General features: G+C 38.6%; 1 protein-coding gene across 1 annotated transcript in view; it reads left to right on the top strand.

Moving 5' to 3' along the window:
• Positions 1 to 12,801, top strand: part of GTF2F2 (general transcription factor IIF subunit 2) — a 146,369-nt gene extending 133,568 nt beyond the window's left edge. The window contains exons 7-8 of the mRNA XM_026017227.2: positions 1,089 to 1,232; positions 12,145 to 12,801. Coding sequence (XP_025873012.1) covers positions 1,089 to 1,232; positions 12,145 to 12,264 — 264 coding nt within the window. The 3' untranslated portion in view covers positions 12,265 to 12,801. The remainder of the gene's footprint in view (positions 1 to 1,088; positions 1,233 to 12,144) is intronic.
• Positions 12,802 to 13,160: the final 359 nt, after the last annotated feature.

The raw sequence follows: 13,160 nt of genomic DNA, 5'->3' as shown, positions 1-13,160 counted from the left end.
AGTTCTTTATATGTTTTGGATATTAACTCCTTATTGGATATATAATTTGCAAATATCTTCTCCCATTCAGTAGGTTGCCTAATAAAAAGTAATTTTTTTTATTTTTTTTAAACAAATGTTCAAATCTCTTTATCAAATGTCTGTCTCAGAGAGTTTTTACATTATTTTAGTGCCACTGCTTTCTAACTGGTATGCATAAAACTACATAAAACTACAGGACAAATATACCACTTGTTCCTAGAGTGTCATTTTTATTTTAATGAGAGGTATTTTATTTTTATATTACAAATAAAAGTGTATTATACAGGTGACACTTTAGAGTTCACATGAATGTTCGAAGATAAAATGGGGATTTTGGAAAAACAGTTTGCTTGTGCCTGGTACTGAGTATGTCTTTATCCTTTTCTATTAGTAAGCTTACTTCATTTTATGAGAGAAGAAACAAGTTCAAGGACATCACCCTGAGTCAGGAGGAGAAAAGGCCTCCTCACTGCCCATGTTCTTTTCCTTTTACTAGTGCTTCTTAAACTTTGCACTTCCTAGAGAACTTATGTAACCTGCCTGCCTTTTTTTTAATCCCCTACCTGTCTTGAAAAACCTCAATTTTGAAAGATGCTACCTATCAAACTGCATCTGTTAGGTAAACTATTTTACTGTACTTGGAGTAATCAGAAACAAAAGCAACTTCAAGTTGGACTTCCTAATCAATCAATCATGACCTAATCAGTTGCCATGATGAATTGTTACAATTTGGCAAGGAAAGGCTATTTAGGGGCATATGGAGTGCTCGCTTCAGCAGTACATATACTAAAATAGGGGCATATGGAGACATTATATAAAGCCTTAGGAAGGAGTGAAGTTGGTTTAGGGGCAGGCATGTTAATACCTTTGTAGATCCTTCAAGGACTGAGGAGCCCCCGGAGCAGTAAAGACCCAGGTTCTAAACCCAGTGCTCTTTAATCTGCTGCCCTGCTGCTTGAAATTAATCGTTTTTTTTTGGGGGGGGGGGTGCTAAAAAGAGAATGCCTGTCTTTCAAAATGACCATGTTGAATTCATGCCTTTATTACTTTTTGCTGTTTGCACCTAGATTGAATATGAAAGGAAAAAGAAAGAAGATGGAAAACGAGCTCGAGCTGATAAACAACACGTTTTAGACATGCTATTTTCGGCATTTGAGAAACATCAGTATTATAATCTTAAGGACTTGGTGGACATCACAAAGCAGCCTGTGGTATGTACTTGCTCACAATGATCCTTTAAATATGTTCTACTTCATGTAGACGATGTTACTGAAGGAAGGGTGTCCTATATGAAGCAGTTCGCATGCACCTATGCTGACGTCCGGGTTTATTTCCAACACTCAGAAAAGATGTCTTCATACTGATCATTGACATTAAGCCTAAAGTCTTTGTACTATTTCTAGTCTTTCTTTTGTTCCCCTACCACTCCCCCAGAACCACTCAACTTCTTTTATTTATTTGAAAATGTGCCCTCTAGAAGAAGTGCTTCTTTTAAGAGCCATACTGATCTGTCATGATGAGGGTGTTTATCCCTGTCTTGTGGGCTATTCTCTAATGGATTCTTTTTTTTAAGATTTTATTTATTCACGAGAGACACACAGAAGGAGAGGCAGAGACACAGCCAAAGGGAGAAGCAGGTTCCATGCAGGGAGTCTGACGTGGGACTCGATCCCTGGACCCCAGGATCATACCCTGAGCTGAAGGCAGACGCTTAACCACTGGGCCACCCAGGCGTCCCACTCTAATGGATTTTTAAAATTTAATCAGAATTTACTTACCATTAATATTAGGTCCTTTTAAACTTGAACTGTACTGCCCCTCGGCGCTTGTTGAGGTGGTGCTTGGGTTGGCCTGTTCACCATTTTTTTTTTTTTTTTAATTTTTATTTATTTATAATAGTCACACAGAGAGAGAGAGAGAGGCAGAGACACAGGCAGAGGGAGAAGCAGGCTCCATGCACCGGGAGCCCGACGTGGGATTCGATCCCGGGTCTCCGGGATCGCGCCCTGGGCCAAAGGCAGGCACTAAACCGTTGCGCCACCCAGGGTTCCCTGTTCACCATTTTTAAGGAAAAATTTATTAAATTGATATTTTAGAAAGTTTACGTTTGCTCTATAAATAATCAATTTAAAAAAAAAATCAGTTTTTATCCCTGCTCCAAACTTTTGTGCCTGTTTGCTAACAATCTGTTATTTCTAATCCATTTAAAACACTGGTAACAAGGGATCCAAATCCCTTTTCTCCAATCTCCGAGTCACATTTCCTTCTGTTTAACTTTCTTAATCGGATATTAGCAAAGCAGCTAATTGAATTATAACAGTGTTTATTTACAGAATTTTAAAAAATTAAATGGAATCTTTTATTTTCTGCCCTTTTATCTAGTTTTTTATTAGTTTGTCCACTTTGCTAGTATGCTCAAGAATATGTGAATTCAACTCCTCCGTTTATTTCATTTTCTCTCATTGACCAGTATGTGACTTGCATAAACAATCAAGGAGTTAAAGTTACTCATCAAGGGCAAATAAGCCGATTTTTAAAAGGCCAAGCTCTGTAACTGATGTAAAGTCAGAAACAGGATATCCATTTAAAGGGTTGTTTTTATATGGTTTAAATTTGGGCTGTTAAGCCCTCCTTAATGTGAAATACCAGAAGAAGCCTATTATTTCTCCCCTGCAGTCTTTGATCTATCACCTTGAATTTGTTATGCCTAGTCTTCCTTTGTATTTTATCTGTAAAATAGAAGCATACATAGCATTTCCTTCAGAATTTAAACCATTCAGAACTTTACCTAATTGCTCCCTTTGAAACACCAGACTGCCAAGACCACTTTGAGCCCTGACACCTCGTTCTCTCGCATAGCAGCCATTTACCAGTGTTCCATGAACCATGCCTTCTGCTAAAAGTATCATTGAAAATCAGCCCTTGTTATAACCAAACCTCTGATGATTTCCTTGTGTGGTATCCACCCAATTTCTGGGCACGATCCAGGGAAGTTTATATTTAATTATTGATGATCCTTTCTAAATCAACAATCCCTACTCATGTCAGTCCAGCAGACCATTATTTAATTCAACTATGTAATCAAACAATTTGCATGCTTTTTAATAAAGCAAGTTAAAATTAACAGGAAAGCCTAGGCAAAGATTTGGGTGCCTTTGACTTTGAACCAATTGATGCCCATACTTCAAGTTCCCCAGCACTATATAATGTTCAGTAGGCAGTTTGATTTGCACAAAGTGGGCTCTCAATAAACAAAGCCATTGCAGCAATAAGGCAATGTTAACCTAACCCTCAAACTTTGTTTCCAGATAGATTTAAATAAAGGCATGAGCAGAAGTAATTTAAGCAAAATTTGGCTTCGGTAAGATACAAGAAGATAGACTTTTTTAAAGGATAAAATGGCTAGAAAATTTGACCTACTGATTATTTCTCCTGTCAAAAACCAAAATTCTGCTTATAAGTATATGCTGTTATAGGGGTACCTGGCTGGCTCATTTGGTGGAGCCAAATGTGAGCCAATGTGATTCTTGATCTTGGAGTTGTGAGTTCAAGCCCTATGTTGAACATAGAGCTTACTTTAAAAAACAAAACAAAACAACCCCCGCCCCGCCCCCCCCACAAGTATATGCTATTATAGATTGGTGAATTGGTTGAGACTCTTTCAGTTGCAGAGAATAGAAATTCAACTCAAACTAGCTTAAACAAAAATAGAATTTAGTATAGGGCATGTGGATGGTGTCTGACTCTTAATTTTGGCTCAGGTCATGATCTCGGGGTCCTGGGATCGAGCCCTGCAGAGCCTCACATAGGGCTGCCTGTTCAGTGGAGAGTTGGCTTCTCCCTCTCCCTCTGCACCCCCCTCCCCGACCATGTTCTCTCTTGCTAACTCTGCGCACACTCTCTCTGGCTCTCTCTCTCAAATAAATAAGTAATCTTTAAAAAAATAAAATAACTATTTGAATTGTATTCCATCCTTACGGAAATTATCTCAGGAAAGAGATCATTTTCTTTGCAGTGGTCTCGGCACTAAAGAAAGCACGGCTCCGTGGATAAGTGTTCACAGCTTCCCAGTTTTTCTCTCTCACAGGAGAACTGAGATGCCAGAGGATAAGCCTGTTGGCAGAAGACCTTGTAGTTTCAGTTCCATATTGCAGCTTTATAGACGCATTCCTTCTAGAATGTCCCAAGACAGATATTTTAATTCCATCGTATTTCTAGTACATATGGACTGATACACAATTAGCCACTGTTTATTAAAAATATTACTTTACCCATCATAATTTGCTAATAAAAAATGGTGTTAATTTGTTGTTATGAACTAGATAGGTCTCATCCACCCTCCCCTGCAATTTAAAATCTTAATTTTCAGGGGCACCTGGGTGATTCAGGGAGTTAAAAGCATCTGCCTTCTGCTCAGGTCCTGATCTCAGGGTCCTGGGATTGAGCCCCTCTACGGCCTCCCTGCTAACTGGAGAGTCTGCTCTTCTCCCTCTGCTCCCCACCCCCACTACTCATGCTCGCTCTCTTGCTCTCTCTCAAATAAATAAAATTTTAAAAAATACACACACACATGTATTTTTTTCATTAAAATTCACCAGATTTTAATATATTCACAGAGTTGTATGACCATCACCACAAAATCAATTTTAGAACATTTTCTTTTCTTTTCTTTTTAGAACATTTTCTTAAAGAAACTCTATACCTATTAGCAATTACTCTCCCTTCCCCAACACCTACCCTAGGCAAACACTGATTTTTTTTTTTTTTAAAGATTTTATTTGTTTATTCATGAGAAACACACACACACAGAGGTAGAGATATAGGCAGAGGGAGAAGCAGGCCCCATGCAGGGATCCCGGTGTGGGACTTGATCCCGGGGCCTCCAGGATCATGCCAAGTCAAAGGCAGATGCTTAACCGCTGAGCCACTGAGACGTCCTGGCAAACACTAATTTGCTTTACTTTCTATCTGTGAAGATTTGCCTACTCTGGACATTTCATATACCTAGGAGCATAAAATATGTGATCTTTTATGACTAGGAGATTCTTTTCATCTAGGTATAATATTTTCAGATTTCATCCACATTGTGGCACCTATAGTATTTCATCACTTTTTATTACCAACTAGTATACTGTTACAGAGATACACAGCATTTTGTTTATGCATTCACTCATGGATGGACATTTGAGTTATTTCTGCTTTTTGGCTATTTTGAATAAAGTTGCTGTAAACATCTCTGTACAGGTTTTTACGTGAGCATAGTTTTTTATTTCTCTTTCAAGTGGAATTGCTCAGTCCCTTCATAACTGTTTAACCTGAGGAACTAACTGCCAGATTGTCATCAATCCTTTTTTAATCCTTAGCCACCAAGAGTTTTTATCTACTGTTGCTCTAAGGTAAAACTTTACTCTCTGTTCCAGATATTTTAAGGATGGATAATACTTCATCATTGGGAGTGCTAGCTAATTTACTGAAAATTCTCTTTTGGTAAAATATATACCTATGATCTCTGTGGTTGCCATTTAATTTTCTAGCAGTATTTTCAAATAGACTAATAACTATACCAATTAATGTCTTTTTATTTTTTGTACATTTGAAACTATGCTTCATACCTTCTGCAGTAATAGATGGTTGCTATGGTTCTAAATGTAAGAATTCATATTTAAATTCCTTTTTATTGAATTTAAATGGAAATTTGTTGATTTTTCTATTTTATTTTCAAAATTTTTTACTTAAATTCAATTTAACATAATTGTATTATCAGTTTGAGGTAAAATTCAGTGATTCATCAGTTGCATACAATGCCCAGTGCTCATTACTTCAAGAGCCCTCTGTAATGCCCATCACCCAGTTACCCCATCCCCCAGCTACCTCCCCTCCGACAACCCTGTTTGTTCCCTATAATTAAGAATCTTTGAAGAAAAAAAAAAAAACACCTCTCATGGCTTGTCTCCGTCTGTTTTCATTTTATTTTTCCTTCCCTTCCCCTATGTTCATCTGAAAAGGATTTTAGGTTTTGCTACTGTTAAGTTTTGGACATTTATGATTGTATTTTCTTAATTAACAGTTTGAACATGAACTATGTATATATATACACTTTCCTAGTTGGAAGCCATCGTATTTCAACCTTGGAACATCTTGCAGTATTCCAAGGTTAAGTTATGTTTAGCATACAAATAAATACAGTTTAGAAAGCACATCTTTAAACAAATAAAGTTTGGGCCCAAAGGAGATGAACTTTGTTCATGTGATATATGCAAACATAGGACTCACTTGCCAGTGCTAGGCAGATAGAGTGTTACTAAGAGGGAGATAATACACCACCAGCACACAGATACTCATACAGTAATAAATTGCTCTTCTAGAATTTGGAGTAAGCCATAAGATAGGGCTTGTGCTTTGACCACTATACTACCTATCATTTCTTCTCAGAGTTTTACAAAGGGAGGAGCGCAACCTGTGTGAGCAGAGAGGATATGGGGGCAGGGTCTAGTAGGAAAATGGGGGTGAAGCCAGAAGGAAAAGAAGATAAAAATACTGACATGGCCCATGTCCTAGAGAATCCCCAACGTCCCCTTCCCTATCCTGTTTGCAGTTTTCTCAAAGGAGTGAAAACATATGTTGCCTTTGTTAGCAGCTTATGCGTAATGTGCACTTTGTTTTTTAATGAAAGAATTTTGTGCCTTGGAGCCACTAACATCTTTATCAGTAAGTCTTCTATTTTAATCACACAAATAATTTGAAATAATATTTTGAAATTATACAGACCTAATAATGGCCTTCTTGCCTTGGATCATTTTATAAAAAGCATAGAAGGGGGATCCCTGGGCGCCTGCCTTTGGCCCAGGACATGATCTTGGAGTCCCGGGATCAAGTCCCATGTCGGGCTCCCTGCATGGAGCCTGCTTCTCCCTCTGCCTGTGTCTGTGCCTCTCTTTCTCTCTCTCTCTGTCTCTCACGAATAAATAAGTAAAATCTTTAAAAAAAAATAAATTAAAAAAAATTTTTAAGAAGCATGGAAGGACTTCCCTTTGGTGACTAGCATTAACCAGTGCCATCTTTGCTATGGATTGCATATTGTTTATTCAGTCTAACCTTTCTGGGCAGATTTTGTGACTAGACATCTATTAGGGTCATATTATTTGCTCACTTAAAGTATTAATACTTGGTGATCAGCTCTTTGTCAAAGATACATGTTTTTGACCAATTTCTAGGAATTTAGACATAGTAAATTTATTACATATATATATAATGCTTAACTGAAATTCCTGGTTTGAGGCAGCCTGGGTGGCTCAGCGGTTTAGCGCCGCCTTCAGTTCAGGGCCTGATTCTGGAGACCTGGGATCGAGTCCCACGTCTGGCTCCCTGCATGGAGCCTGCTTCTCCCTCTGCCTGTGTCTCTACCTCTCTCTCTCTCTCTCTCTCTTTCTCTCTCTCTCTCTCTCTCTCTGTGTTTCTCATGAAAAATAAATAAAATCTTTAAAAAAAATGAAATTCCTGGTTTGAGAATTGGTTAGCATAGCAGTAGAGAAAAAGATGATATGAGAAATGGTGGGGGTGGAGGGAGGGAAGGAATGAAGGAGAAAGAGAAAGACTCCAGTAGTAGGCTAGTGTGCCTTGCAACTCTACATAGACTTGTCATGATTTGTGGATCGGGGGTGTTAGGAATTTGATCTGTGGATTTCTGGCTTTTGGGCCACCACAGTGTTATCTTGACCCACAAATGTGCAAATCACATCCTAATCACTTCACCTGTTTGGTCCAGTATTTGCTTTGCCTTTTCCTTCCAAAGAAGCAGTAATGTTCTATCCCTTTTTTCTCTGCAGTTCAGACTTGCTGTAAATACTCTCCCACACATCCCTTTGATGAAGGGTTGCTGGACCTGAGCCAGTTTCTTTCAGATCTTGTTCTGCAGCACTGCACATAGCAGTAATGAGAAATCTCTCCAATCCTGTGTCACATAAAGGTGATCTACTGAGTTCTAGAATCCTTTATTTAAAATGCAGGTGGTCAAGCAAAAGATTAAATTGGAAAGTCAGTGTTTAGTATGAGAGGAGAAGAACTAGTATCTCCTGATCTCTGCACAGAATTGCTGTTCAATTCAAAGGATGAAATATACATCCTCCAAACCTCAGATCACGACTCCAGCTGGGTTAAGTGCCCCTTCTCAGTGTTCCCATAATATCCTGTGTATATTGTCCTTATCACTGTGCTTTATGATTGCCTGCTTCTGTGCCTTTGCCTCCCACTCACATGCCCTAATCTTAAACTGTAAACTCTTGAGGATGAAGATGGACTGTGTTGCTACTCCACCTGGCCCATTGTAGGTTCTAAAATAAATATTTGGGAATATATGAATTTTTATAAAGGGAAAGTTAGATTACCAATTGATCTTCAATCCTGTTAGAATCTTTAAAATCTTTTCTTCAGCTGGCTTTGTCCCCAACAATATTTTATCACTATAATACAGACTCTTAGTAATGAGTGTCATTCAGATTCAGGTAATACAGTTTAATCAGTCAACTTGTATTTCTCAAACTGGGTCACTGCCCTATAACTTAATTAGAGCCTGAGTTCTTAAAATGAAAAGAACTAGGGTTCGAGTAGTTTAGTCCTGTGGACCTTCTAAGTGATCTTACCTCAAGCACTTCCCCCACCAAATCCCCTTAGTTCCCTTGTTTACTCTTCAACATACCCTGTCTTTTCAGTGTAAGTTCCTGAGAGTCTGTGATGTGCAGGCAGCCGCTGTAATAGGAGCACGTGTTTGATGGAAGAGAGGCATGTGAGTCGAGGGTTATAATGTAGATTGAGGGCTATCACCGAAGTACACACAGTGTGAAATGTAAATCTAAGAAATAGGACAGTTAGGGGAAGTTGGTCTGAGAAAGTGACATTCATGCAGTCTTCAAGGGTGAGGTGTCCTGATTTGAGGGAAGGGGTTAAGTATGACAGGGAAAGGGAACAGCGTATGGAAAAACTAGAAGCATGTAGAGACACCGAAATGACAGGTATGTGTTCAGGGAGTTCTTAGAAGATGAGGCCAAGGGGAAAAGGCAGGTCTGAATGGATGCCTGTGAAGAAGTTTGGAATTTAACCTGTAGGCCCAAAAGGAAGTCATTAAAAATTTTTCAACAGAGGAGTGACATGATCTCACTATTCCCTACCTGTGTCGTTCCTTCAGGGATTTTTGTGACCTGTGTTTCGCTTTCATTACTGTTATTTTCTCTATTAATGAGTTGTACCAAGTTAATTCATTTGGTTAGAGTAAAATGGCTCCAGATTGCAGTTTGGAACATTCTAAAACTCGAGAAATGTACTCTTCCCCACCTGCCACCAAAAAAGAATTCTGTACCATGGCTAGATATCGTGACCTTAATCCCATCTGGTTACCTGACAGATTGACAGACTGCCTATCTCATTCTGTTCTGATTGTTGAAAAGAAGAGTGACTTTTCATTAAGAAAACAAAATATTCCATAGCCTTCTACTAATTTAACAAAATGAGTGTGGGCTACACATGAAAGCAGCTGAATTCGTACTCTTGAGACTTTCTTACTATTTTGTGTTTAACCCTTTTGAGGCTTTTCGTGTTCTGTATCTGGATTATGAATAGGCACGCTAGGCCTGAGGTCAAGAGAGTTTCTGTCTCATAACCACCGTGCTCCCAGAGTTGCTCTTTTCAGTTTTGACCCAGAGCAGCCAGTTATTTGATTGTTTGTGCACAGGTTCATAGCCAGCTTCACAATAAATGGTTCTTTGGAATTTTACAAAGATGTCATTCTTGGCGTCTAAACTGAAAATCTTTTGTGCCCAGCACATCTTTTTCCCTTAATGAACACTGTTTAATTGGAAAGTAGCTTATGAACAGTGTCCCATTTTTATAATGTGATTTGAAGCAGCAGATAGCAGATGTGCATATTACCTGGATGTCTCAAGCCTTTATGCTTACTCATTGGCACAGATCCCTTAGTGAAGGCAACTGGAGAAAGGTGTGGGAGGCAAGCGGCCTTCTTCCTGGGAAACCCAGGCCTCATTTGATTCATTGCTGCCACCTGCTGGGCCCTGGCTGCTGAAATGGGAAGGCCACACTAGTAGTCCAGCTAAGCCAACCAGGGCCATGTAAGGAACTCTCTGTAGTACCAGTGCTAATCAGCTGTTGTTTCTGAGTGACAGCCCACCCCTAAATGAAAGGATCTTCTAAACAGTATTTATACCAATCGGTAAAAGGTGGTATTGGATTGTGTGTTCATTAACACAGAATCCCCAACGACTGTGAGGCTCAGAGAGTTAAGCAATAATACTTCAAGGACTCAAGATCCTAGAGTATTTGAGCTGAACGAACCTTTAAAGCAGATACCTGGGAGCTTGAGTGTAGTTAAATCAGAGTCTCCTAGAGGCTTGTGAAAATGCAGATTCCCAGGCTTGGCCACAGATATTTTGATTCACTAGGCCTAAGATGAGACTTTTTTTTTTTTTTTAAGATTTTATTTATTTATTCGTGAGAGACACAGAGAGAGAGAGAGAGAGAGAGAGAGAGAGAGAGAGAGGTAGAGACACAGGCAGAGGGAGAAGCAGGCTCCATGCAGGGAGCCTGATGTGGGACTCGATCCCGGGTCTCCAGGATCACACCCTGGGCCGAAGGTGGCACTAAATCGCTGAGCCACCCAGGGATCTCCAAGATGAGACTTATTTAACAAGTTTCCCATGAGGTTCTGAGGCAGGTAGTCCAGCCCCAGGAAGAGCACTGCCTTAAACATCTTCGTAAGAGCTTCTCAGTCATTTTTCTAATCAGTGCCTCATTTCAGCGCAGAGATGCACTTTCTTATTACAAGCACTTTTATTACAGTGCCTTGTAATAAAAAAAAAATATTACATCTTCTATCTATCAACAGGGTGAGTCACTAGTAATATAACTGGTTCTTTGAAGCATATACACAGAATGTACTGGATTGGTTCTGCAAGGGGAAAAAAACACTTTTTTAAAGATTTTATTTATTCATTGCAAGAATGAGTCACAAGTGGGGGGAGGGGCAAAGGGAGAAGCAGACTCCCCACTGAGCAGTGACACCCTCCCAATGTGGGGCTTGATCCCAGAACCCCGAGATCATGACCTAAGCCTAAGGCAGACACTTAACCGACTGAGCCACCCAGGTGCCCCGAAAAACACTTTTAAATAATTAACTTTTCTCTCTGTCTCCAAGAAGGAAGTACTATAATTTATGTTAGTTTATACTGGAATGCTTTTTGGCCTTGGGCGTTGGCAAGTAAAGGTAGGGTTTTATAATTATATTTATCACAGCCATCATTTCCCTGAATACAGGGAATCACTTGGTTAATGTGTATTGAGTTTTCAGGGACCTAAAATAACATAAAACAGAGTTGTGCCCTATGTCATTGGTCACTTCTCTCCTTTGGAGGAACCAAGCATGAGAATACTGTAGGCCCCATGACTTTTAGCATGTCTTATCATCACTTCTTTTTCCTTACTCTGTCTTGGCAAGCTTGGCCAAGATAAGAACAATACTAAACACAAATAATAGCTTTCCTTATTGCACAGGAAAAACAAGTGGCCTGAGAGCAAATTTTTGAAAAGTCACCATAGAATTGAGAATTCTGGATGCCTGTCATGTGCTTGCTTTCTAGAATATTGTCATCCCCCAAACTTTATTTTTTATGTATAAAAAATATTTATGCTACTGCTTCTGAAATGACTGGCTCTAATCCAATAACCCTATCCACCTTGAATTGAGTGAGGCCACTGAACTCAAGGGAAGATTACACGTGGTATACTGTGTCCTCTTTAGCAAACAGTGAGCACCAGTAACCTCCTAGTGTATTTTCATTTGGACTTTTTTTAAGCTCTCAGATCGTTTGGCATTTCTGACTTCCAATCCCTTTAATGCAAATGATTGTATATTTAACACAGTTGTTGTGTACTGCATGTATAGAACCAAGAGGCAGTTTATTGAACATCTTTTTTTTTTTAACATCTTTAATAGAGAAATCTTGTTGAGCTTTCAAGATCATGATTTTTATTACTTAGGAATGTGGTTTGGTGTATGGTTTAAATTTTGTTTCCTGCCTTCATAGTCTGATCTTGGGTTGTTTTTATTTTTGTTTTTAGGGGTACCTGAAGGAAATCTTAAAAGAAATTGGTGTTCAGAATGTAAAAGGAACGCACAAAAACACATGGGAGCTGAAGCCAGAGTATAGACATTATCAAGGAGAAGAGAAGAGTGATTAAGGAGACTCTAAGCCAGCATGCTAATGGAACAACTAAAGGGTGATGCTAAAGAAACGCCACTGAGACTCAAATACTTGAGTACCATCTATTGTAGGGGTAAAATGACTGGAACTTTAATTTCCCTAGGTGAATTTTTTAAACAGTAATTCTTGTAAAGTACTTAAGTTTTTTGAGGGAAAAAAACTTATTTATAGGCTTATATTAAACTAGATTATTCAGAATGGGGTGATGGGTTGGGGGTGTTAAGGTTTTTCTTTTTAAATATTAACTTTTAAAATGTAAAATTAGGAAATGTTTTCTAAATGAGGACTCTCTGTCCTTGTTTTATCTCTGAGGATCTGAGGTAATACAAATCTGAAGGGAATGACAAAGCAAGAAAAAAGTAGTCAACTACAGAAAGTCTTACAAGGAATAAAAAGCCAAAGTTCCTTATTCTGATATTGTCAAAGAACAAAGCCGTCTTTATTTATTTATTTTTACAGGTGATCATGTTTCATATTCACACCCCTTAATAAAAAAGAGCATTTTATGTTTGTACCTATGACAGTAATTTTCATCATTAGCTTGCATACTTAACCCTAGTGTAATGACATGAGGAATGGAAAAAATCTTGGCCAATGAGTATTTCTTTTATTTGCTTTTATTTTATTTTTTTAAGATTTGTTTATTTAAGTAATCTCTACACCCAACATGGGACTTGAACTCACCACCCTACAATCAAGAGTTGTATGCTCTACCGACTGAGCTAACCAGGCACCCCTCTTTTATTTACTTTTAAAAGAATTAGAAGTTAAATATTTTTCTAATAATTCAAGGTATGTCTTTCCCATCAAGATTATAAGCTTCTCAGAAACTGACTTTGCTCCAGAATTTTATTGCATACTCAGCTGACAGGT

This window comes from Vulpes vulpes, chromosome 6 (assembly GCF_048418805.1).
Source record: "Vulpes vulpes isolate BD-2025 chromosome 6, VulVul3, whole genome shotgun sequence".
Classification (NCBI taxonomy): Eukaryota; Metazoa; Chordata; class Mammalia; order Carnivora; family Canidae; genus Vulpes; species Vulpes vulpes.
Note: the sequence above shows the minus strand (reverse complement) of the source record. Positions and strands in the feature narration are given on the sequence as shown.